The sequence below is a fragment of the Capra hircus genome, chromosome 25 (assembly GCF_001704415.2).
Source record: "Capra hircus breed San Clemente chromosome 25, ASM170441v1, whole genome shotgun sequence".
Taxonomy (NCBI): domain Eukaryota; kingdom Metazoa; phylum Chordata; class Mammalia; order Artiodactyla; family Bovidae; genus Capra; species Capra hircus.
Genome location: NC_030832.1, coordinates 2,348,815 through 2,373,036, shown reverse-complemented (window position 1 = coordinate 2,373,036; position 24,222 = coordinate 2,348,815). Strand labels below are relative to the sequence as shown.

The following is a 24,222-nucleotide window of genomic DNA, read 5'->3' as shown; positions in this document are numbered from 1 at the left end:
CCACGTCCGGCGCCCCCACGAGCATGACGACTCTAATTCCTACACTCACTCCAAGGGCCATTGCTCCTTGCTTGGTCCCAACACAGGCCCCCACACTGAGCTGCCCCCCAAACCGACCTGCCAGCAGAGCCCCAGCCCCACAGCCAGGACCTGCTACATAAGGAAAGGGCTCAGAGCTCCAGGAAAATGGAGCGTGTTTGTCAACAATTATGTAGAATTTCAGGATGGTGACAGCACAGTGTTCGACCAGGGTCATTGTGAGACTGGGCGCTTTGATGGCACAGGTCCCATGTTTTGCTCCTCTGTTTCCCCAGTGGGAAGGAAATGGCAACCCGCTGCAGTATCTCTGCCTGGAGAAGCCTATGGACAGGGGAGCCTGGTGGGCTACAGTTCCCGGGTTTGCAAAGAATCGGACCCCACTGATGGACTCACACTTTCACTTTCCCCTGCGGCCACCCCAGCGCCCAGGGAGGGTAGGACAGAGGCTGCTGAGCGCAGAGCAGTCAGCAGGGCTGGGGCTGAGCCGGTGGGAGCCGGGACAGGCGGCAACTGAGATCACAGGCCCACTCTCCCCTCATCTCTAGTCCTCACTCACCATAGCGAAGCCCATGGTGGATTAGGGTCCTCCCGCTGGGACCTGGTGCAGGAAGAGTGGGAGGAAAAGTGCTTCAGTGAAGTGGGCTCGCCCACCACCCTGGAGGGTCCTCCGCCTGCAGGTCTCCCCAAACCCCACACCAGGCTCCCTGAGACGGGCCTGCGCCAGAGCCAGGGAGGGCAGTGGCTGCTCCCTTGAGACACTCTAAGAGCCGGTCCAGGGAGGGTCAGGGGAGCCCCTGCCTCTCTGGGAGGCTGGTGTTGGCAGGATCTCTGAGCCCAGCTTGGGCCATATCCCCCCCCACCCCCCACCATCAGCTCAAGCACAGGGAGGGACCAGGGAAGTCCAGACTTGGGATGATAGTTTGAGGAAGCTTTGGGAGGAGCCAACCAGGGCCCAGGAACAGACTGCACCCCACTCCACATCCGGAGAAGCTTCTGTAGCCGCCCTGCCCTCAGGAAGGCACAGGACCTGCAGGGGCCCGTGAGGTTGAGACTCTCCCCGGGCCGGCATCCACGGCAGGGGCCGGGCCTGCGTGCCTTACCCACAGAATGTGTCCCTCAGAAGGAGCTGAAGGGAGCCTTGCTAACCGTCTGGGCCCTGCTGACCAGGGTCTCCTGAGCCCTGCTCGGGCCCCCAGTCCTCAGTCACCGTGCCAGGGGTCTCCATACCCTGGCCAGCCCCACAGCGCTTGACTCTCACAGCCTGGCCCACCTCCCCTGAGACCACAGCCCCTCACAGCCATGGGCAGGCATCTGTCTTAGAGACCCAGGGCTGCCATAACAAAGAGCCACAGACCCGGTCTCAGCAGCACACATTTACTCTCACAGTGAAGCCTTGAAATTGAAATCCAGGCTCAGCAGGAGCGGTTGCTCTGAGAGCCCTGAGGGAAGCATGTGTTCCAGGCTTCTCTCCTAGACATGTACACAGCTGTCTCCAGGTCTACATGGCGCCCTCCCTAAACAAGTATCTGTTGCCTAATTCCCCATTTTCAGAGGTCACCAGTCATAAAGGATTAGAGCCCACCCTAAGGACCTCATGCTAACTTGATTCCCTGGAAAGACCCACCTCCAGGTGCTGGTGGTTAGGACTTCACTGGATGCAGTTAGGGGAACACGATTCAGTGTCTAATATCCTTGAAGAGGAACTGGCCTCCTGATGGGCCACCCGTGTGCACCCCATGGGGACAACCTACAAATCCCGCTCCTCAGGAAAAGTCTCTCTTGGGTCCACCAGACCCAGCTGCATCCCCTGCCCCTTAGGAGCCCTTTAGTCGTCTGAAACTCCCTTCCCACACCCAGGAGGTCCGGATCCATCCCTGAGCCAGCTCAGAACTCCAGGGCAGGAGGGAGACAACAGAGACGCTCTTGCTTCAGCTGCAGGCTTCCCTGGTGGCTCAGAGGGTAGAGAATCTACCAGCAGCGCAGGAGACCTGGGTTCTATCCCTGGGTCGGGAAGATCCGCCTGGAGAAAGGAACCCACTCCACTATCATGTCCTGGAGAATTCAAGGACTGTATCGTTCATGGGGTCACAGAGTCAGACATGCCTGAGCGGCTTATGTGTTTCAGCTGCACGCCTCATTTCCAGGCTTATCTCGGAGACGCTGAGACGACACTGGGACCTCCGGATCTGTCTCAGGAAGGTCACCTCCTGAAAGGCATTTCATGTCTCACTGTGGGATGAACCATTTTCTTTATAGAGTTTTAGTGAGATGTAATTCACATATCATATAATTCACCTAAGAAAATGCCTAATTTAATGCACAGTACAACTCAACCATCACCACCAGCAATTTCAGAACACTTTTATCATCTCTAGAAACCATCCTGCACCCCTAAGCCATCATCCTCCAGAGCCCACCACCAGGCAATCCCTAAGTCTGTTTCTAACTTTTTGAGGTACCACTAGACTATTTCCCAAGGCTTTCCGGGTAGCTCAGTGGTAAAGAATCTGCCTGCAATGCGAGAGATCCAGGTTCAATCTGTGGGTCAGGGAAGATCCTCAGGAGGAGGACTTGGCAACCCACCCCAATATTCTTGCCTGGAAAACCCCACGGACAGAGGAGCCTTGGGAGGTACAGTCTATGGGGCCACAGAGACAGCACTGAGCATGCACGACCACAGACAAGAGTGGTAAATGTCTTCTGGCTCCATGCTCTTACAACATGTATCATTTGCAAATTTTTGTCCCCATTCTATGGATTGTCTTTTTACTTTTCCGGTGTTGCCCTTTGAAATACTAAAGTTTTAAGTGTTTCTATTTTAATATTTTGTATCATTTACTTCCCATTCTTTAAAAAACATAATTCAATGTGATGTGGCATTTTTGTGAAGCAGACGTCATGAAGTCTGAGAGGCTGGAGAAGTGTCCATTGTCGCAGCGAAAGGAGCCTCAGATGTCACATGAGACATCCCTCTCTGGGTCCCTCCAACCAACTTCTGGTTGCCCCCCAGCTCATTCTCAGCCACCCTGTCCCCCATCAATGCAGGATTCCGGCCACTTCTGAAAACAGTGATTCTGGTCTGTCAAGTTCCTGCCACCAAACTTCAGCCTGGCTCCACCACTGCTCCGAGGAAATGAAGGGTTTTCTCTCCTGTTATTTTTATTGTCCTGCTTTGGGGCTGACAAGCTTTTTGAAGATAAGTTTCCTTCTCCTCATACTTAGAAAGGGTCCTGACAGAGGCCCACATGGCTTCTGGTGCCTCTGAATTCCCAGGTTCCTGGCTGGTTGAAGACCTGGCTGTCACCCTTCTGGTCTGGTCGTGACCACGCTGGGCTCCATGCCCCTGGGTCAGCTCTTGCAGCGCTGTGGGCCCACTGAGGCTGGTGACACAGTAAGAAAGGGTGGGTATGTGACTCCATCCATGGGGGTGAACCTCTCACCCAGGCCACGAGTGGGCTCTGTAAACACAGGAAGAGGTTGGAGAAATTGCCAGAGACACAGAGAAGCCACAAGACAAAGAGATGCAGCTGCTGGCCCAGCTCCCTGGCCCAGGAGGCCCACGCCCCACCCCCACCCCCACCAGCTTGTTCAAATGCAGATTCCTGTCCCCAGACCCCGAGTGTAGATTCAGATGAGGACATGGAATCTGCATTCTCAGTTTCCAGGGTCATGCTCTTTTTTTTTTTTTTTTTTTTTTTGCAAGATCAAGCTACTTGAGGGATCTTAGTTCTGAGACTAGAAATTTAACTCAGGCCATGACAGTGAGAGCACCGGATTCTAACCACTGGACCAGCAGGGAACTCCCTTCCTGGGTCATCCTGTGTGGAATATTCCAGAAGCAGATTTGCAGAGGCACTGGTTTTTAGATCCTGAAATTTGTGATGAGTCTGGGGTGGGAGGTGGTCAATGAGGTGGCTCAGGTTCCACCCACTCATCACCCAGGAACTCTGAGGAAGCAGTGAGCCCAGACTGAGAGGGGACCAGTCAACTGTCTTCCCACCAGCATGAGCTGATGGGAGCCAAGAAGTTCCCAAGAGGCTGTCAGAGGCTCAGGTGTGGAGGAGCTGAGAGGGGTTTCAGGTGCAGGAGAGTACCCCCCTGAAAGTGGGCAGTTCTGGCTCCAGTGTGCTGACTGGAGAGAGGGTGCATGGGGGCCGACTGCGGAGCATCATCTATGTGTGACCAGTGATGTCACCCAGGACTTGGAGCACGGCGATCAGGGGTGTTCTCAGAGCTGATTTGGGGTCCCCAGCAATGTGGGTTGATTGGATTTCACAGAAGCAGGACAGGGTAAGAAACATCTTCAGGGCCCAGAGAGGCAGGCTGGGGTTCAGTGTCCCGGGATGGATGGTGGGCCCCGTCCCTAAAGACCCAAACAGCTTGGCACAGTTGCTGACAGGAGGGGCCTGGGCTGCCTGGCACACAGACTGGGGCCTTCAGGAGGGAATGAAGGCCGTCTGGGAGCTGAGCCCTATGGGGGCCCCTGGATCCAAAGCGAAGTGGCAGGTGTCTCCCTGCCCTGGCCTGCCCACAGGGCTTGTTGTTTACAGCCTGGCCAGCCTCCCCCTGAGACCACAGCCCCTCACAGCCATGGCCTGGCATCTGTCAAGAACCACAGAGCCGGGACTCAGCAACACACATTACGCTCACAGTGGAGCCTCGAAATTGAAATCAAGGCATCAGCAGGCAGTGGTTGCTTTGAGAGCCCTGAGGAAAGCATGTGTTCCAGGCTTCTCTCCTAGGCGTGTAGATGGCTGTCTCCAGGTCTACATGGTGCCCTCCCTAGAGAAGTATCTGTCTCCTAATTCCCCATTTTCATAAAGTCACCAGTCCTAATGGATTAGGGCCCACTCTAAGAACCTCATGCTAACTTGATTCCTCGTAAAGACCCACCCCCAGGTGCTGGTAGTTAGGACTTCACTGTGTGAATTTAGGGGAACACGATTCAGTGTCTAATATCCTTGAAGAGGAACTGGCCTCCTGATGGGCCACCCGTGTGCACCCCATGGGGACAACCTACAAATCCCGCTCCTCAGGGAAAGTCTCTCCTGGGTCCACCAGACCCAGATGCATCCCCTGCCCCTTAGGAGCCCTTCAGTTGTCTGAAACTCCCTTCCCACACCCAGAGGTCCAGATCCTTCCCTGAGCCAGCTCAGAACTCCAGGGCGGGAGGGAGACAACAGAACCGCTCTTGTTTCAGCTGCAGACTTCCCTGGTGGCTCACAGGGTAGAGAATCCGCCTGCAATGCAAGGCGTCCTGGGTTCGATCCCTGGGTCGGGAAGATCCCCCTGGAGAAAGGAACCCACTCCACTATCATGGCCCGGAGAATTCCACAGACTGCATCGGCCATGGGGTCACAGATTCAGACATGGCTGAGCGGCTTACTAGTTTCAGCCACATGCCTCATTTCCAGGCCTTATCTCCATCTATCTCAGGAAGGCCACCTCCTGAAAGGCATTTCATGTCTCACTGTGGGATGAACCATTTTCTTTATAGAGTTTTAGTGAGATGTAATTCACATATCATATAATTCACCCAGGAAAGTGCCTCATTTAATGCACAGTACTACTCAACCATCACCACCAGCAATATCAGAACACTTTTATCATCTCCAGAAACCATCCTGCACCCCTGAGCCATCATCCTCCAGGGCCCACCACCAGGCAATTCCTAAGTCTGTTTTTAACTTTTTGAGGTACCACTAGACTATTTCCCGAGGCTTCCCCGGTAGCTCAGCGGTAAAGAATTTGCCTGAAATGTGAGAAAACCAGGTTCAATCTGTGGGTCAGGGAAGATCCCCGGGAGGACGACATGACAACCCATCCCAATATTCTTGCCCGAAAACCCCATGGACAGAGGAGCCGGGGGGCTACAGTCTATGGGGCCATGGAGACAGCATTGAGCGTGCCCGACCACACACAAGGGTGGTATGCTTTCTGGCTCCATGCCCTTATCAGATGAATCATTTGCAAACTTTTGTCCCCATTCTGTGGGTTGTCTTTTTACTTTTCCGGTGTTGCCCTTTGAAATACTAAAGTTTTAAGTGTTTATATTTTAATAATTTGCATCATTTTCCATTCTTTAAAAAACATATTTCAATATGATGTGGCATTTTTGTTAGACTTCATGCAGTCTGAGAGGCTGGAGAAATATCCATTGTCGCAGTGAAAGGAGCCTCAGATGTCACAGGGGACATCCCTCTCTGGGCCCCTCCAACCCACTTTTGGTTGCCCCCCAGCTCATTCTCACCCACCCTGACACCCATCAATGCTGGATTCCAGCCTCATCTGTAAAACCGTGATTCAGGTCTGTCACGTTCCTGCCACCAAACTTCACCTTGGGGCTCCATCACTGCTCTGAGGAAAGGAAGGCTTTTCTCTCCTGTTATTTTTATTGTCCTGTTTCAGGGCTGACAAGCCTTTTGAATACAAGTCTCCTCCTCCTCATACTTAGAAAGGGTCCTGACAGAGGCCCACATGGCTTCTGGTGCCTTTGAATTCCCAGGTCCCTGGCTGGTTGAAGACACCTGGCTGTCATCCTCCTCTGGTCGTGATCTCGCTGGGCTCCATGCCCCTGCATCAGCTCTGGGCAGCACTGTGGGCCCGCTGAGGCTGGTGGCACATTAAGAAAGGGTGGGTATGTGCCTCCAGCCATGGGGGTGACCCTCTCTCACCCAGGCCATGAGTGGGCTCTGTAAACACAGGAAGAGGGTGGCCCCTGGGTGGAGAACATGGAGGGGACACACAAGTCAGAAGACAGAAACCAGGGACGGCAGCTGCCGGCCCTGGTCCCTTGCAGATCGGAGCCACCCCCCCGCCATCCCCACATCAACCACCCAGTTTGTTCAAATGCAGATTCCTGGCTCCAGACCCAGAGTGAGGATTCACAGTGAAGACATGGAATCTGCATTTTTAAAGTTCCCTAGGTAATTCTTTTTCTTGGACCACACCGAACAGCTTGAATTATTTTAGTTCTGGGACTCGAAATTTAACTCAGGCCATGACAGTGAGAGCACCAGATTCTAACCAGGGGACCACCAGGCAACTCCCTTCCTGGGTCATCCTGTGTGGAATATTCCAGAAGCAAAGTTGCAGAGGCACTCATTTAGATCCTAAATTCAGTGGGGAGTGGGTCATTGAGGTGGCCCAGGTTCCACCCACTTGTCACCCAGGAGCACTGAGGAGGCAGTGACCCCAGGCCGAGAGGGGACCAGTCCACTGTCTTCCCACCAGCATCGAGCTGATGAGAGTTAAGGGGTTCTGGAGGGGGCGGCAGAGGCTCAGGTGTGGAGGTGGGAGAGGTGTTTTAGGAGCAGGAGGGTGTCCTACTGAATGTGGCCGGCTCTGGTACCAGCGTGCTGACCAGAACCATGGATGGGCCACAGGGGCCATCTCAGGGGCATCACCCACGTGTGAACCACGGATGTCACCCTGGACTTGGGACACATGCTCAGGGGTGGTCTCAGAGCTGGGTTTGGGACCCCACCAATGTGCTTCGATTGGCACTGCATGGAGGCAGGACAGGATGAGAAACGTTAGAGCAGAGGCTGGAGAGCCGGCTCAGCTGGCAGTGGGCAGTGGGGCTGTCCTATAAAGAGCCAAGCACTTGGGACAGCTGCTGTTGGCAGGCGGGGCTGGGCAGCAGGAATTCAGCTGCCTGAGCTCCCGGAAAGGCCAGATGACAGGGAAAACGAGAGTCCTGCGGGGTCATGGCCAGGGGCAGGGGAGGAAGGCCCAGGAGGCCACACACGGGGGCATTCAGTGCCAGGGCCAGCCCTGTGTCTCTTCCCTCCTGGACTTAGCTCCCCGGACATCCCCAGCTGCATCCTGGCTGAGCCCTGTCCCTGGGACAGACTTCCCACAGCCACAACCCGTGGGGGCCCCGTGGGCGATCCACTCCCTTCCGCGCAGCCGCACGTCCCCCTCAGGGGGAGGCCAGGCCCCCCACCAGCAGAGACAGGAGAGGCAGGAGGGGCACCGAAGGCCGCCCTGCAGCCTGACTGATCCCGCACTGACAGTCGCAGTCTCCGGGCTTAAGGGTCGCTCTGGGGGTTCTGGGTGCCCGAGGGCCCACACTGGGGGCGGGGCAGTCCAGGAACTTGGGACCCATCGGTTGGGGGGAGTCCGGCTCGGCTTTGATGCTGCCCTTGGGGAAGCGCCAGTAGTGGACGCCCTTGAAGAAGTAGGTGTCACCTGCAGGGAGGGAGGAGAGGTTGGAGGGGCTGGTCCACGCCTGCCCACCCTCCAAACCGCTCTCTCCGCACCGCTTCTCCCCTCACCCCGGGGTCTGCAGGGCCCAGCACCCCACGGCCCCTCGGCCCCCATCGCCCAGCTCCCCAGGAGCGCGAGCTCTCCCACCCGTGTTGCTGACGGTGACATCGTCGGGGGCCGGCGGCGCGCCCTCCCAGAGGCTCAGGTCGCGCGGGTAGCCCGGGTCCGGGCGCGCCGCCGCCTCGTCGTACCGCCAGTACAGCCGCCCCCGGATCAGGTAGGTCTTCCCGTTGAGCGGCCAGGAGAACACGGCGTCCACCTCCGCCCCGGGGGGCAGCCCCAGCTCGGTGAGCGGGCGCGCGGCGCCCTCTAGCAGCCGGTCCTGGAACGACCAGAACTGCGGGCCTGCGGGCGGGGCGGGGGCGGGTGAGCCGCGCTGCGCATGCCCGGCGCTAGCCGCCTCCTCCCCGCAAACCCGGATCCGACTGACCGCTGAAGAGGAGGATCCGGCCGTCCCGGTGCCGGGCGTAGGCGGCCTGAATCACCTTCACCTCGGCCGGCAGCCCCTCCCAGAAGCGGTGGAGCCGGGCGGGCCGAGGCGATACCAGCTGTCCTGAGGGCTGGAGACGCCAGAACCAGGGGCCTGGGTTGCGGGACGAGTGTTCGGAGGAAGAAGGCGTGGGTTATGGGCGTGAGATGAGACGGCAGGTCACCCCTCTGTGCACCCATCCGCTACCCCGCACCCCCCACGCCTGCCGGGGTGTGGCTGGGACACAGTGGTGGGTTTCCCCTCCCACCGCTGGGGGCGGGGCAGGGCGCAGGTCCATCCAAAATCAAGGCTGCAGGGGCTCTAGGGTGACCGGCTGGGCCAGGAGTTTCCCATTTGGGGCACTGAAAGTCCGGCATCCCTGCGACCCTCGGGGCCCCGGCGGCGGGTCACTCTAAGTGGGTGTGAAGCCAGCTGTATGGGGTCGGGGAGATGGAAGTCACTTACCTTTGAAGAAGAAAGTTTCGCCTCGGATGTTGGCGATGGCGTCAAAATTGCCATCACATCGATCAGGGAGGGGTTGTGAGGGGCTGGGGAGGAAAAGAGAGGTGAGCGTAGAGGAGGGGCGGGGTCCCGCTCCTTTTATTTAACCTTGACTACATCCTACAAGGCAGAGACTCTCACCTGCCCATCTCGAAGAGGACCCTGAGGTTAGGGAGTGCATCCAAAGCCTCCTACCTAGAGAGGACTCACCTGTCCGGCGGCAGGGCAGGGGGCGGGGGAGGAGCCAGGGGCTTCCGTGTGGGCTTGTCATATGGGGTTTGGGGTGCTCTGCCTGTGGAGAGAGTGTTACAGGCCTGGGTCCCCTGACGCTACTGCAGAGGCCACCAGGGGGCGAGCACCCCGCCGCCACCGGTACCGTAGAGCTGCTGCAGGCCTTCGCGGTCGTCCTGGGACAGGCGGTACTCGGCGGGGTTGCCCACTGGGCCCTGGTAAAAGGGCCTCATGATGGAGTCGGGCGCTGAGGAGTGGCCCAGGCCCAGGGCGTGACCAAACTCATGAACAGCCACCGCAAACAGGTCCGTCCCCTCGCCATCTGGGGAGGAAGGGAGAATGCGCTGGAGCCGGGCCCCACCCCCACCCCTAGCGCCCCCAGGAAGCCCCGGAGAAAGGGGCCTTCTGGTGGACGCAAACAGCCAGGAGGCGCTCCGAGGTGGCCGTGGCCGTGGCCGCCTCTGCGCAGACTCCCTCCCTGAGCCATCTTTTCCCTCCTCTGTGGGAGCACGTTTGGTAGATCGTCTCCTGTAGCCTGGTTTGGCAGTGCTACACACCGGGGGGATGGAAACAGTGTGGCAGGGGGTCTAGGTCAGGCAACTAGATCCTGCGGGCTGCAGCTGAGAGTCTGCAGGCTGCAAGATCCGGAGGGCCGCAAGGAAGACCTGGCACAGCCAAACGCATAAATGAATATTCTTTGGAAAAAAAAAAAAAAAAGGAAAATTTCTAGAGGAAGCAGGATCCTCTGGGGGTGTGGTTCTCTAGAGGGAGCCCCAGCTCTGGGGAAACTCCCTTCTCACAGCTCCAGAGGCCCCGCCCCTCTGCACCATTCTCACTCCCACCCACAGGGAAGGTAGGTCAGACTCCATGGCCCCCTCTCCCTCTCTCCATCCCCACCAAGCTAGTGCCCAGGACCCCCAGTCCTCTATTTCCGCTCCATCTCTCCCTCCCACAGCCTCCACCCCCGACCCCTGCAGCCTGCATCTCTCAGAAGCTCTAGCAGGCACTCTCCAACCACAGCCCACTGACCATGGTGCCCAACCTCTCTGACCACAGGAGGCTTTTCCCTGGGGACCCAGCCCAGGCGCCAGGACCAAGCTGTCTCCATGCTCCCAGCTGCTGGCTGAACCCCAGCTCCTCATTGATTCCTGAGCTAGTGAGAAGCTAAGAAGGCACAGAGACAGCAAGAGAAAAAAGCGGCGCCCCCCTGCCACTCCCAGGTTGATCTACCGTCATGGAAATCTCCAACTAGAGTGAGCAGTGGTGAAAACGCAATGATGGGAAGTAACCTGTAAACTGAAAAGCAAATTTCTCTCCACCCATCCAGGCCACTGAGTGAGAATCCAAGGACAAGATGAGTGAGTCATAAGCAGAGCAGCAAAGGCTTGTCCTCAGTTACTTCTACCTCCTACCCTCATTTTACAGGTGAGGAAACTGAGGCTCAGAGCGGTCAAGTTACATGACAGAGCCGGAACCCTGGCTGGGCTGTCCTACTTCTCAGCAGTGGTTTCAGATGTCTTAGTCAAACTCATAAGGACTGCTGAATTCCCACGTTGAGTGTGGCTTTTCTCAATACGCGCTGAGAGCTTTTTCTAAGAAACTGGATGGAGGACATTCGGTGTCTTAATCAGGTAGATCTTTTTTCCTATTTTACCACCTGCCCCCCGCAGCGTCCTTGCCTCTCCTCTGGCCACACCCCTCCTTGCACCCTTATCACGCTATTCAGCTAGGGAAATTACACAACCATGCAGATCCAGCTGGGGGAGCCTGGTAGGCTGTCGTCTATGGGGTCACACAGAGTCGGACACAACTGAAACAACTTGGCGGCAGCGGCAGATCCAGCCGCAGAGACTCCCGGTGCTCGTCTCTGGGGGTCCTCTGTACTTCCCCTCACCCTCACCCAGGGCCTCAGCGGGCAGCTCCTTTGCTCCCCCAATTCACCCTCAAACCCAGACTCAAAGCCCCTCCAGGTGCTACCCAGTCCCAGCCCCAGCCCACAACTCTTCGATGACAAATTTCCTGTTTCATCAAGACAGGCTGCTTGTGTCATCGGTAAGCTTCTGTGCATGGGGCACAGAGCTTCATCCCCTCGCAGCTCATCTGCCTCTTGCCCTGCCCTGGGAGAGATCCTTGCCTCACTCACCTCCTCCAGGACAACGACAAAGCCCCACCCATCCGTTCATCTCTGCCTTCGTGCATGCATGCATCCATGTATCCGTCCATCCATCCACGTGTCCGTTCATCAGCTTATTGATCCATCCGTTAATCCACGATCCACGCACTCATCCCCCACCTCTTTCTATTAGCTTATCCTCTCTCCCTGGGTCTTCAAGACTCCCTCATCCTAGGACACCCACTGGACCTGTCTGCCCACCATCCACACCCCGCTTCCCCCCAGCAAGCTCTCTGGTCAGTGGTCTGAACTCAGCCTTCTGCTGCTCAGCTCCTCTCATGCCTCTGTGGTCTGGATTCTCCCTCCACCCACCAAGCCATTGGGCACTAAGGTCACTTTGTCCCCACAGGGTGAGATCCAACCATAAGTAACTTACTGGATGACTTGAAGCCCTGCTCACTGCTGCCCACTTCCTCCTTCGCTTGTCTTCCTAATCACCTTTCAACCTAGTTTTTCTCCATTTGCTTTCATCCCTCCCCCACCCTCCGCCTGCCCCGCTCCCCTTAACTGTGAGACTTCCCCACCTCTGAACTTGGTCTTCACATTCCACCTTCTCCTGGAACCTGACCCCCCAGGTACCACCAACTCTCAAATGTGCTGGAAGACCCAGATCATAGTGGCCGACAGTGAACAGTGTGCTAAGAGCTGTAGGTGAATTACTCGTTTCATCTGCAAGCCCTTGGGACCAGTACATACTATTATCCCCATTCCTCAGGTGAGGAAACTGAGCCCACTGAGGCCAAGTAACTAGCACACGCAGCAGCAGGCAGAGGAACCCTGAATTGAGTTCAGCTTCAACCCCAAGTTCTTAAATGCTGTTACACAGCCTCCCTGCAGCGGATCTGTGTCTGCTATCCCCACCTCACCTAAGTCCCTCTGCAGAGCCTGAGGACCCATCCCCAGCAAATGGCTCTCCCTCCTGGTCAAGCCTCCCCCAGCAGTTGCAAGGATGGGGAGTGGGAGAGCTGGGCCCCCTACCTCCAGGCAGAACCAACCCTGTGGCACTATTTACGTTCCAGAGAGTTCCCTGCGGGGTCAGGCTCTTCTCCAGCTGAGACCACATCATAGCTTAGCTTCTCCCCCTTCCCTCCCCGACACGTCTCTCCTGCTTTCCTTTCCCCTGAGAACGTGCCCCCCAAAACTGCAGAAGAATTTTCCTCTTGCGCTCCAGTTCTGGGAAACCTGACTTAAGCTGGAGGGATCCAAATTCTAGCACAAGATACTAGACCATCAACGCACCACCTGCACCGACTCAGCACTGCAAACACAAGCCCCGACCCGAACTCACCTGCCTTCCCCAGCCTGCTCCTCCTCCCCGCCCTCTTCTCACCTGCATTAATGGGACACCATCCTCCAGGGCCTTTGAGCCAGAAACCTGGCTGGTACCCGGCCATCCTCACCCCCTTTGCTTCTGAATCCAATCAGATCCCAATCTCTGTCCATCCTGATGGACTCCCCTCTGAGCTGCCACTGCCCTCCGCACCCACCCCCTCTTACCTGGACCCCCAGCTACCTCCCTGCCTCCCCGTCCCCATCTTGATGCCCACGGCAGCCAGTAGTATCTCTGGAATGCAAAACCTTCCACAGCTCCCACTGCCTTTGGAATCCGATTGTCCAGACCCCACCATGTGTCCTCCCAGACCCCTCTCATCGTATGAGACTGGCCCTCCATCCTCTCTGGTCTGCTCCCAATAGCACATGTGTGCCTTCCAGCCCCGAATATCCCAGGCTGTTCCTCACCCCTGTACCCCCACCTCTGACTCCCCTGGCCTCAGTGAGCTCACTGGCTTGTGCTTTATGTGTCCCTTCCCATCCCCACCCTGGTACTCCAGGAGAGTGGACCCTGGGTACTAGTTGGCACACATTGTCTACATGTGAAACAAACAAAGTCACCGCTTCCAGGAAGTCCCCGTCCCTTCAGCCAGCTTTCGTGTGAGCACCCCCAGGCTTAAGGACTTCCTCTGTTGTGATTGCGCGTAATTGTGACACCCTGTGTAGCAACTGCCAGTTACTCTTCTGACTCAGCTACTGGCAGACCGTGTTCTTGCCCTTTTGAGTCCTCAGCCTCAACTTGGACTTCCCCTCTGTGATGGGTAATTTTCTGTGTCAACTTGGCCAGACTAGGGTGCCCCAATGCCTGATCAAGTACCAGTCAAGATGTTGTCGTGGAGGTTATTTTATCGGCATGAATAACATCTATAAGCCACGGTAAGTAGAGCAGATTATCCTCCATAGTGTGGGCGGGGCCCATCTAATCAGTTGAAGGCATTAAAAACCAAAACTGAGGTTTCCTGGAGAAAAAAGAATTCTGCCCAAAGACTGCAACATGGAAAGCCTGCCTAGGTTTCCAGCTGGCTTGCTCTGCAAATACTGGACTGAAAATTGCACCATCAAGTCTCCTGAATTTCCAACTTGCAGGCCTGCCCTACAGATTTTGGAGCTCACCAGGCTCTGCAATTCTTTGAGCCAGTTCCTTAGAGTAAATCACTTTCTCCACACACACGTACACACACCCATCCTACTGGTTCTGTTTCTCTGGAGAAGCCCAACTGATACAGCCTCCATTGGTAAATGTAATATAAACGTCATTCTTAAGGACATTCTTAAGGACAGGTGGTTCTGGACAGGGGACCTCTCAGAAAAGGGGAGATGGTACCTTTTAACCCAAAAGTCCAGGTCTCCTCATCGTCGAAGTGCGTGTCCCCAGAGATGGGGTGCTCCCCTGGGAAGAAGGCGTGGGCCAGGGTGCCGCCCTGCCCGTCAAAGGGGTAGCTGTCCTGGTGATAGGCCCGGGCAAAGTCGATGAGGATGTCAGGCTCCGTGGGCCCCTGCGAACCCACCTCCTGGAACCTGAGGTCTGACTCGGCGCCCCAGGTGGTCAGGGCGTGGTGCATGAGGGTCCGCACCGTCTCCTGGCTCAGCGCAGAGCTCTGGGGGAAGGAGTTGACCCTGGAAAGAGGAGGGCCCGGTGAGGGGCTCTGAGGAGAATGGGTAGACACATGAAGCTGGGGCCCAGAGGGCAGCCCCAGGGTGGTCGAGAGGGCGCCAGGACTGACCTCCACGTCAGCGTCCGCTTCTTCCACACGCTGCCGCTCAGAGCGTACCGGCGCCGCCGCCTCACCAGCCCCGCCGCCCCCAGCACGTCGGGCAGCGAGCAGCGGGGTTTATGCATCGTGGCCACCGTCACCGGGTCTGCAGGAGGTTGCGGCAGATGGGGGATCAGCAGCAGGCGTGAGCTAGCATCCTCCATGGGCAAACTGAGTCTCCAAGAGCTCCAGACACTTGCTCACAAAGGCCCCACAGCTTGCACTGGGAGCTGGGCTGTCTGATTCTGAACACCAGCTTGTACCAAACTATGACACTGCCCTCTGGGTACGATCACCCTCCACACCTGGCCCTGGATGGATGCAAGAGTCTCAGGCCAGGATATGGGTGGCCCGCTTCCCTGAGTCCTGGCAGCTGGACTCTAGAGAAAGAACCCTGGGGGTGCCGGGAGAACGCCTGTCTTAAAGGTTGGAAGCCCCTGGGAGGCTAGCTCCCGAGTCCCCATCACATCCAGGTCAAGTTCAAAGTCCCCCGGCCAGTCAGGTCTCTGGAATCCCACTCCCCAGCTCAGCTCCATTCCCAGCAGTCCTCTCGGCTCCAGGTGAAGGTCCAACCTCATCTTGTCGTTTGAGGTGATGAGGAGCAACTAAGCACATCCTGGGGCCAGAAGGTTCTACCTCCTTTGCATCTGGACAGGACCCCGCTGCTTCCCTCTTCCTCTCATTTAACCCAATGGAGGAGCCTCTCAGCTCTGTCTCTGAAATACACATTCTGGATTCACCGGTTCTCATCACATCCTTGCCTGAACACTGGTCTCTGTGCTCGCCACCCTCCGTTCTCCACCCGTAAGCAGTAAAGTAAACATCGTTCAGTTGTGTCCAACTCTTAGCCTACCAGGTTCCTCCGTCCATGGGATTTTCCAGGCAAGAATACTGGAGTGGGGTGCCATTGCCTTCTCCAGGAGATCTTCCCAACCCAGGGATCGAACCCAGGTCTCCCGCATTGTAGGCAGACACTTTACCGTCTGAAGCACCGGGGAAGTCCAGTAAGCAGAGGAAACTCTAAACTGTAAATGAGGTCTCCTTGCCTCCCTCCTTCAAACCCTCTCAGCAATTCTTTTCATTTTTGAAGTCAAACCAAAACACCCTCCCTGGTCCCTAATCAGGCTCTTGTTGAGCTCTGCAGTCCGCCTTTCATCACAGGCATAAAGCCTGTGTCTGCCACAGGGCCTTTGCACCGGCCTGCGAGATCGCCTCCCACATCTCCCCATGGCTGTTTCGCCCTCTTTGTGTCCTAGGAATTCTTCGTGTCACATGAGCTCCTCCCGGCTCACATGACCTATTTCAGAGGGGCCTGCCCTGCCCGACCAGCCCCTGAGGATCATTAGCGTTTTATTTTCTTCAGAACACTCATCACTGTTCTTGCTCTGCGCCTTTCTCCCTCTAGAACGTAGGCTCCATGTGAGTGGGGACCTCCTCTACCTCGTTCACCACTATACCAGTGGGCCTGGAATGACCTCACATGTCAGTTCATCGGGAAGAGATTCCTGATAAATATTTACTGAAACAGGAATGTCTTAGCACCTCCAGGGTTGGGACCTGAGGTCAGCATGTTCACAGCCCTGGTGATTCAGCTACATGCAGATGTTTAGACCCTGCAGTTGGTGGGGACAGGGCTGGGGGCCACCTACCCAGGACGCCTGTCTCCGGCAGGCCAGCAAACCTCTGCATGACCTTGATCGCATCCCGCAGTTTTGCAGGGCTCTGCAGCTGGGCCTGGGCAGGGTGAGGGGGTGGCAAGTAGCCATAGCGGGTCAGCCAGTCCTAGACCAGAGGTGGGAACAGGGGAAGCAGAAAGGCTCATGGAAGGACTCTCCCATCCAACCACCATCCTGGAAGCCTCACCACTCACCAAGCATGGCCAGCCCCGGGAACGTCTGCTCCCTACCTCAAGGTCCAGGCCCTCCAGCCCCGGCTTTGCTAGTGCTCATCTGTTGCCAAGAGTGCCCACCTCTCCACCCCAACCCTTTTTCAGATTTCCAAATTCTGGCCCTCAGCCTCCTGAGGAATCCAAGAATTCGGGTCCCCAGTCTCCACCCTCGGTCACGAATCCAAGGATTCCGGTGCCCAGTCTCTATCCTCGGTCACTCTTTGGACATTTGGAAAGCGTCCCCAGCCTTCTCTGAACCCAGAAGTCCAGGTCCCGGCTCCCCTCTCTCAGCTCTGTTGCAGAACGGAGCCGGCGGACCCCCGCACTCACCACGCCCAGGCTCACGTCCTGCGCCGAGGGCTCCCGGGCGCGCGCGAGCGGCTGCAGCAGCGGGAGCAGCAAGACCAGGAGCCGGAGCATGGCGCTCTCCTCCCCAGTGGCCGGCTGGGCTCCCGGGGACCTGCCCCGCGCCGCCCTGGAGATCTGGGGAGGAGGTCGGGGGCCCGGAGAGGCTCAGGGGACCTGGCACCGCGTACGAGAAGCGGGCGAGGGGGTGAAAAGGTGGCGTGCGGGGATCTGGGACCTTGGGAGGTACGATGCGGGGGGTACTGGGGCGTCCAGGCGAGGGCCGGGAAGGTTGAGAGGGCACGGGCTCCGGGTCAGCGGCGCGGGCTCCCGGGGGTGCGCACAGGTCCGGTCGGCGCCGACGGCCTGCCGTCCGGACAGGAGCTGCTAGCCCGGCGGGGCGGGGCGGGGCGGGGCAGGCGGGGCGGGGCGGGCGGAGACGGCGCGGCTGGGAGCCAGGGCCCAACCTTCCGTCGTCGGTGAAGGCTAAAGACCCCACCGGATCCAGGGCCTCCCCGAGGGCTTCAGAGGGCCCGGCCGCAAGTTTCTCTTCCCAGATCCCTGCTCCAATGGGACTCTCCGGAGGGCGGCTCGCTTCTGCTTTCTCAGATCCGCGCCGCCGGGCCCGGGGGAGGGGCGGCTCGGGGCCCTCCCCTCCCCCCACCGCCCTTCCTGGAGACCCCAGGGCGCGCGGCGGGGCTTAGGCTGGGGGATTTCCGGGCAGCGGGCGGCTGGGCTGCCACCCCCTCAACGGGGCCGCGTCACGCCCCCCGCGCATCCTTGACGGCTCCGCACTTCCCCCACCCCGCCCCCCGCCGCCCGGGTGTGCGCGCCTGGGGCTGCCTGTGGTCCCTGAATTAATTCCCCTAACCACGTGGGCTGCGAGGGTCTCTGCTTCCCACGCCGAGGTCCTAGCGTCTCTAGATCCCAGACCAGGGGACTACCTTGGGGCAGGTACTGGGCTTTTAAAATCCTCGCAAGGCTTCCCGGGTGGCTCAGTGGTAAAGAATACGCCTGCTAATGCAGGAGACTCAGGTTTGATCCCTGCGTCGGGAGGATCCCCTGGAGAAGGAAATGTCAACCCACTCCACTATTCTTGCCTGGGAAATTCCTTGGACAGAGGAGCCTGGCGGGCTACAGTCCATAGGGTCCCAAAGACTCGGTCACCACTTAAAGACTAAACGACATCCTCGCAGGAGCTGGAGCGCCTGTGGCAGGTCGGTCGGAGCGCAGCGTGGAGGAGGGGGCGAATGAGAAGAGACCCCGGCGGCAGGACCGCCGCTCACGCCCGCGGGGAGCCGGGTGCTGGGAGGCCGAGCAGCTGGAAAAAGATGAGGAAGAAGCGGGGGTGGACTTCCTGTCGGGGGAGGCGGTCTGCAGAGCTGGGCCGCGATGGGACCCGCGTGTGCGTTTTAAACAAAAGAAACAGTGAGCAGGATTAGCAAGGTAGAGATGCCAACGAAAACATCAAGATCCTGTGCCGAGCCGCTGGGGCTGCAAGAACAAACCACCACAGACCAGGAGGCCCGAACAGCAGCTTGTTTCCTTACTTCTGGAGGCAAAGGTGTTTTTCCCAAGGCTTCTCACCTTGCAGGTGGCTCAGTGGTCCTTCCTCTGCCCAGGCAGCCCTGGTGTCTCTGTGTCCATATCCCCGCTTCTCATAGACACCAGTCACGCTGGTCGAGGGCCCACCCCAACGGCCTCATTTTACCTTAATCGCCTTTTTATAGTCCTGTCTCCAAATGCAGTCACATTTTGAGGGGCTGGAGGTTAGGACTTCAACCTATGAATTTAGGGACACAGCTCAGTCCATACTGGATCCCTGTGTGCAATGAAAACGTCCCCTCCTCCTCCTCCTGGGCCTCCTTTGCTCTCACACACGGCCACACTCAAAACACTTCTGACACCAAATGTGTGGGGTTTCTTCCCACGTCAGGCAGTTCTGTGTGACACCAGCCAGGGTGTCCTTCAATTCGGACCATAGCTAGAGTTATCTAAGATCCCACAGGTTAAGAGTTCAGGCCTGCAAAGCTGCTCCCCGCTTCAGATGCAGGCAGGAGGTCTGCAGGTCACCCTAGGTCAGCCAAGTTGGCTGCAAGTCAGAGGTTCACATGCCTTCCCCCTCCGTGGATTCAGTTATTTGTTAGACCAGCTCACAGAACTCAGGGAAACACTGGGATTTTCCTGGTGGTCCAGTGGCTCAGACTGTGCTCCCAGTGCAAGGGGCCTAGGGTTCTACCCTTGGTCAGAGAATGAGATCCTGAATGCCGCAACTGAAGATCCCACGGGCTGCAACCAGTGCAGCCAAATAAACCCCCCCAAAAAACAATACGTAACTTGAAAGACACTGTCGTGTCACAGAATTCCACGCAGTCAGCAATCACCCCCATCCGTAGCCAGGGTGAGGTTGCAGTCTTCCATCCGATCTTGTCAGGTTCCAAAAGCAAGAGTAGTCTTGGCACAAATGGCTTCACCCTTCCGGGCATCTGGTTGTAATTGAGCTAAGAGATAATATCATCTCTTGCTCTGAACCTCTTTCAAGGCGTTAATGTAATACTGGCTTTCCCTCATGACATAATTAATTTATCTTTACTCTTAGCTCCTGTTCCGCCTTCTCTATACAGATCCTGTTCCGCTTTCTCTGCATTGATTCCCCAAAGGCTTCCACCTTTGGAAGGGACATTAGGTTGGGCTACTGTCCTGGTCCAGACTGCAGGCAGCGATGCTAGACCAGTCGGTGTCTCCCTCCTTGGCCCACAGAGGCTGTGGTCACACAGGTGCACAACTGGTGAGCCTTTTTTTTTTTTCTTTTAAGAAAAGCAAAGTGTTGATTTACACGTTGGTCTGTACACAAGAGTTCCCCAGGGAGCCTGTCTCTGAGAGCCTGCTCCTTTTCGTCTCAGAAGCAGGTGGGAGGTGCAGGGCTCAGGATGCAGCCTTGGAGCTGGTGAGCTATCTTTAAACAGTATCGCTGTAGCTGCATTCGCTGCAGACACTGTCAGGGGGGTGAAGGCGTACGTTGCCCCAGCAGGCACTTAGGAATTCTGACATAAGGTTGAAGTAGTGTTTCTGTCTCTTATTTGGGATTCATCGCTGTCTTGGGCACTTGTATTTGCAGCCCTGATCATAGGAGCAGGTGTGTGCTATGTCACTTCAGTCGTGTCTGACTCTTTGCTACCCTATAAACTATGTAGCCCACCGGGCTCCTCTGTCCATGGGATTCTCCAGGCAAGAATACTGGAGTGGGTTGCCATGCCCCCCTCCAGGGGATCTTCCTGACCCAGGGATCAAACCCACAATTCTTATGTCTCCTGAATTGGCAGGTGGGTTCTTAACCGCTAGCGCCACTTGGGAAGCCAGATGGGAAGAAAAAAAGTGGTATGAAGGGAAACAACAACAACAAAAAATGAGGTGGTATATGGGTATTTTCCTGCCTTGGCAAAAACTGCATAGTCTGACCTGCATTTCTCCCTACTTTGTCTTCCCCATATCCACCAGAAAAACAGAGACAGCCCCCAGTGGGGACACTCCTTTGGCCACACTCATGTCTGTGTTACAAGTGGAGGTTTGTAACCCAGCTCTTTCAGTTCAGTTCAGTTCGGTCACTCAGTCGTGTCCGACTCTTTGCGACCCCATGAATCGCAGCACGCCAGGCCTCCCTGTCCATCACCAACTCCCGGAGTTCACTCAGGCTCTTGTCCATCGAGTCGGTGATGCCATCCAGCCATCTCATCCTCTGTCGTCCCCTTCTCTTCCTGCCCCCAATCCCTCCCAGCATCAGGGTCTTTTCCAATGACTCAACTCTTCGCATGAGGTGGCCAAAGTACTGGAGTTTCAGCTTCAGTATCAGTCCTTCCAAAGAAATCCCAGGGCTGGTCTCCTTCAGAATGGACCGGTTGGATCTCCTTGCAGTCCAAGGGACTCTCAAGAGTCTTCTCCAACACCACGGTTCAAAAGCATCAATTCTTCGGCGCTCAGCTTTCTTCAGAGTCCTACTCTCACATCCATACATGACCACAGGAAAAACCATAGCCTCGACTATGTCGAGGCTTAGTCGGCAAAGTAATGTCTCTGCTTTTGAATATACTATCCAGGTTGGTCATAACTTTTCTTCCAAAGAATAAGCATCTTTTAATTTCATGGCTGCAATCACCATCTGCAGTGATTTTGGAGCCCAGAAAAATAAAGTCTGACACTGTTTCTACTGTTTCCCCATCTATTTCCCATGAAGTGATGGGACCAGATGCCATGATCTTCGTTTTCTGAATGTTGAGCTTTAAGCCAACTTTTTCACTCTCCTCTTTCACTTTCATCAAGAGGCTTTTTAGTTCCTCTTCACTTTCTGCCATAAGGCTGGTGTCATCTGCATATCTGAGGTTATTGATATTTCTCCCAGCAAACTTGATTCCAGTTTGTGCTTCTTCCAGCCCAGCGTTTCTCATGATGTACTCTGCATATAAGTTAAATAAGCAGGGTGACAGTATACAGCCTTGACGTACTCCTTTTCCTATTTGGAACCAGTCTGTTGTTCCATGTCCAGTTGTAACTGTTGCTTCCTGACCTGCATACAGGTTTCTCAAAAGGCAGGTCAGGTGGTCTGGCATTCCCATCTCTTTCAGAATTTTCCACAGTTTATTGTGATCCACACAGTCAAAGGTGTTGGCATAGTTAATAAGGCAGAAATAGATGTTTTTCTGGAACTCTCTTGCTTTTTCGATGATCCAGTGGATGTTGGCAATTTGATCTCTGGTTCCTCTGCCTTTTCTAAAACCAGCTTGAACATCAGGAAGTTCACAGTTCAGGTATTGCTGAAGCCTGGCTTGGAGAATTTTGAGCATTACTTTACTAGCATGTGAGATGAGTGCAATTGTGCGGTAGTTTGAGCATTCTTTGGCATTGCCTTTCTTTGGGATTGGAATGAAAATTGACCTTTTCCAGTCCTGTGGCCATGCTGAGTTTTCCAAATTTGCTGGCATATTGAGTGCAGCACTTTCACAACATCATCTTTCAGGATTTGAAACAGCTCAGCTGGAATTCCATCACCTCCACTAGCTTTGTTCGTAGTGATGCTTTCTAAGGCCCACTTGACTTTACATTCCAGGATGTCTGGCTCTAGATTAGAGATCACACCATCATGATTATCTGGGTCGTGAAGATCTTTTTTGTATAGTTCTTCTGTGTATTCTTGCCACCTCTTCTTAATATCTTCTGCTTCTGTTAGGTCCAGACCATTTCTGTCCTTTATCGAGCCCATCTTTGCATGAAATGTTCCCTTGGTATCTCTAATTTTCTTGAAGAGATCTCTAGTCTTTCCCATTCTGTTCTTTTCCTCTATTTGTTTGCATTGATCGCTGAGGAAGGCTTTCTTATCTCTTTTTGCTATTCTCTGGAACTCTGCATTCAGATGCTTATATCTTGCCTTTTCTCCTTTGCTTTTCGCAAAGGCCAGTGGCGGCCGGGAGGAGACACCTCGGGTCCGAGGTCAGGGGCGGCGGCCAAGAGGAGCCACCCGGCACTGGAGGCCAGGGGCGGCTGGTCTCATTTTAAACAACTAGTGTTTCAACTGCTCGCTCCAATTCCCTACCAAACGGGTACTCTGGACATCACAGGCAACCAAGTGTGGTCCTCGGTCAGAAGAAATGATGACCGGCCACGCACACTGGCACAGTGTTCTGTTCCAGATCTTTTATGTCATTCTGAGCATTTGTATCTACCCCTGGGTAAGCAAAGCCCACTCCAGAGTCGGGCTCTATTCCAGGCAGGACCCATGTCCACCCCCAGGACACCAGCACTAGTCTCACCTGCCAGTTATGATCCAGGCCTGCCCCTCAGAGAACGTGCCACCTCAGGAGGGGGTACAAGAGGACCATGTCCAGATTCAGCCCCATCTCAGTATTGCTGCAGGGGTCCCATGCCCACTTATTTCATGGGTCCAGGTCGTGGCCACCTTAAGTGAACACACCGAATCTCTGCTGATTAAGCTGGAAGAGGGTTCCAACAATGGGCACTGAAGTGTCAAATCCTACTTACAAGTGCCCTCAACTTTCCAACGTGATTTCCACAGGGCTGTGCCACATATGGGCATCCTCTTATTTATTTATTTTTAATTTTTTCTTTTTGGCCTGGCCTTTCAGCTTGCAGGATCTTATTGCGCCAACCCGGGATCAAACCCAGGCCCCTGCAGTGGAAGCGCAGGTTAGGAGTCCTCACCACTGGCCCACCAAGGAAGTCCCCAGGCATCCCTTTAAGAAGCTAGTTTCCCATCACCCTCCTGCCTGACCGTGAGTCTGTAGAAACCAAAACATAGGAAATTTCACCACTGCCAATTCTCCCATCACAGCTCGGAAAACAGCTTGCAGTTCAGCCCACCAGGCTGACCTGTTTTCACCTTCTTTGGTCAGAGTGGTGACCTTCCAAAGACGAGGTTGTCTGTTCACCTGGGAACTACTGTCCACAGGCCGAGCAGCTCTTTGAAGGTCATTTAAGAGCTGTTAATGGGGCATTCGCTGTCCAGAGGTGGAATTCAGAACTGCTCACACAGTGGCACATTCAGTCCTCAGAGAAGAGGCCCCCTGCTCCTGTCGGTCTCCGCAGGCAGCACCATCCTGGGAAAACCACTTCCGTCCTATGAGGGGACTTTTCTGGGCACTGCCATCTCCATTGGAGCATTTTTCTGACATCTGCCTAGACGTTATGGATATTTCAGGTTTCAAGATCATTGTATGTCCTTTAGTCATAGGGTAGCTTCAGTTAACGTCTGAAAACTAGGTCCTGTAATCCCCTACCTAGGAACCTTCAAGTTGCAAACTTTCAAAGATGCAAGCGTGCATTGGCATATGCAGTCACATACGGCGCGAGTGACATTTCGGCTTGCCGTCCGTCTCCGATTGCTGACAACCTTTCAGCTCTACCATCTCCCGCCTCCTCTCCCCGCTCCAGTCAGTAACTCTTCCTCCTGTTCACTTGATGCCAGCCCCTGTATGCCAGCTGTTGCACTGTATTACTGTACTTTCAGGGTACAGTGTGGTAAGATTAAAAATGTTTCTTTCATTTTTTTGTTTTTTAATATACTATTTGAGTGAAAAGTATTATAAGACCATTACAGTTCAGGGCTGCATAGCTGATTGTGTTAGTTGAGTACCTAGGCTAGCTTTTTTGGACTCCAAACGCACTCTTGGAATGGAACTTGTTCATATGTAGGCGACTTACTGTAGTAAAT

The 24,222-nt window shown here is 55.6% G+C and overlaps 1 protein-coding gene across 1 annotated transcript; it reads right to left on the bottom strand.

The window, feature by feature from the left end:
- On the bottom strand, nt 5,903-17,363 carry MMP25 (matrix metallopeptidase 25). Its single transcript, XM_018040789.1, has 10 exons — nt 16,989-17,363; nt 16,420-16,552; nt 14,741-14,876; nt 14,341-14,633; nt 9,657-9,833; nt 9,491-9,572; nt 9,245-9,327; nt 8,741-8,893; nt 8,398-8,655; nt 5,903-8,232 (listed from the first exon to the last, which is right to left on the bottom strand). The coding sequence occupies exons 1-10, from the start codon at nt 17,076-17,078 to the stop codon at nt 7,964-7,966; spliced, it is 1,674 nt and encodes a 557-aa protein (XP_017896278.1). The 5' UTR covers nt 17,079-17,363; the 3' UTR covers nt 5,903-7,963.

Excerpts from the sequence above, each read along its gene's own strand:
- MMP25 (XM_018040789.1), bottom strand. The coding sequence starts at position 17,078 with ATGCTCCGGCTCCTGGTCTTGCTGCTCCCGCTGCTGCAGCCGCTCGCG. Across the intron at positions 16,553-16,988 it reads AGGACGTGAGCCTGGGCGTG|GACTGGCTGACCCGCTATGG; the intron begins GTGAGTGCGGGG and ends CCTCTGGTCTAG. Across the intron at positions 14,877-16,419 it reads GCCGGAGACAGGCGTCCTGG|ACCCGGTGACGGTGGCCACG; the intron begins GTAGGTGGCCCC and ends AACCTCCTGCAG.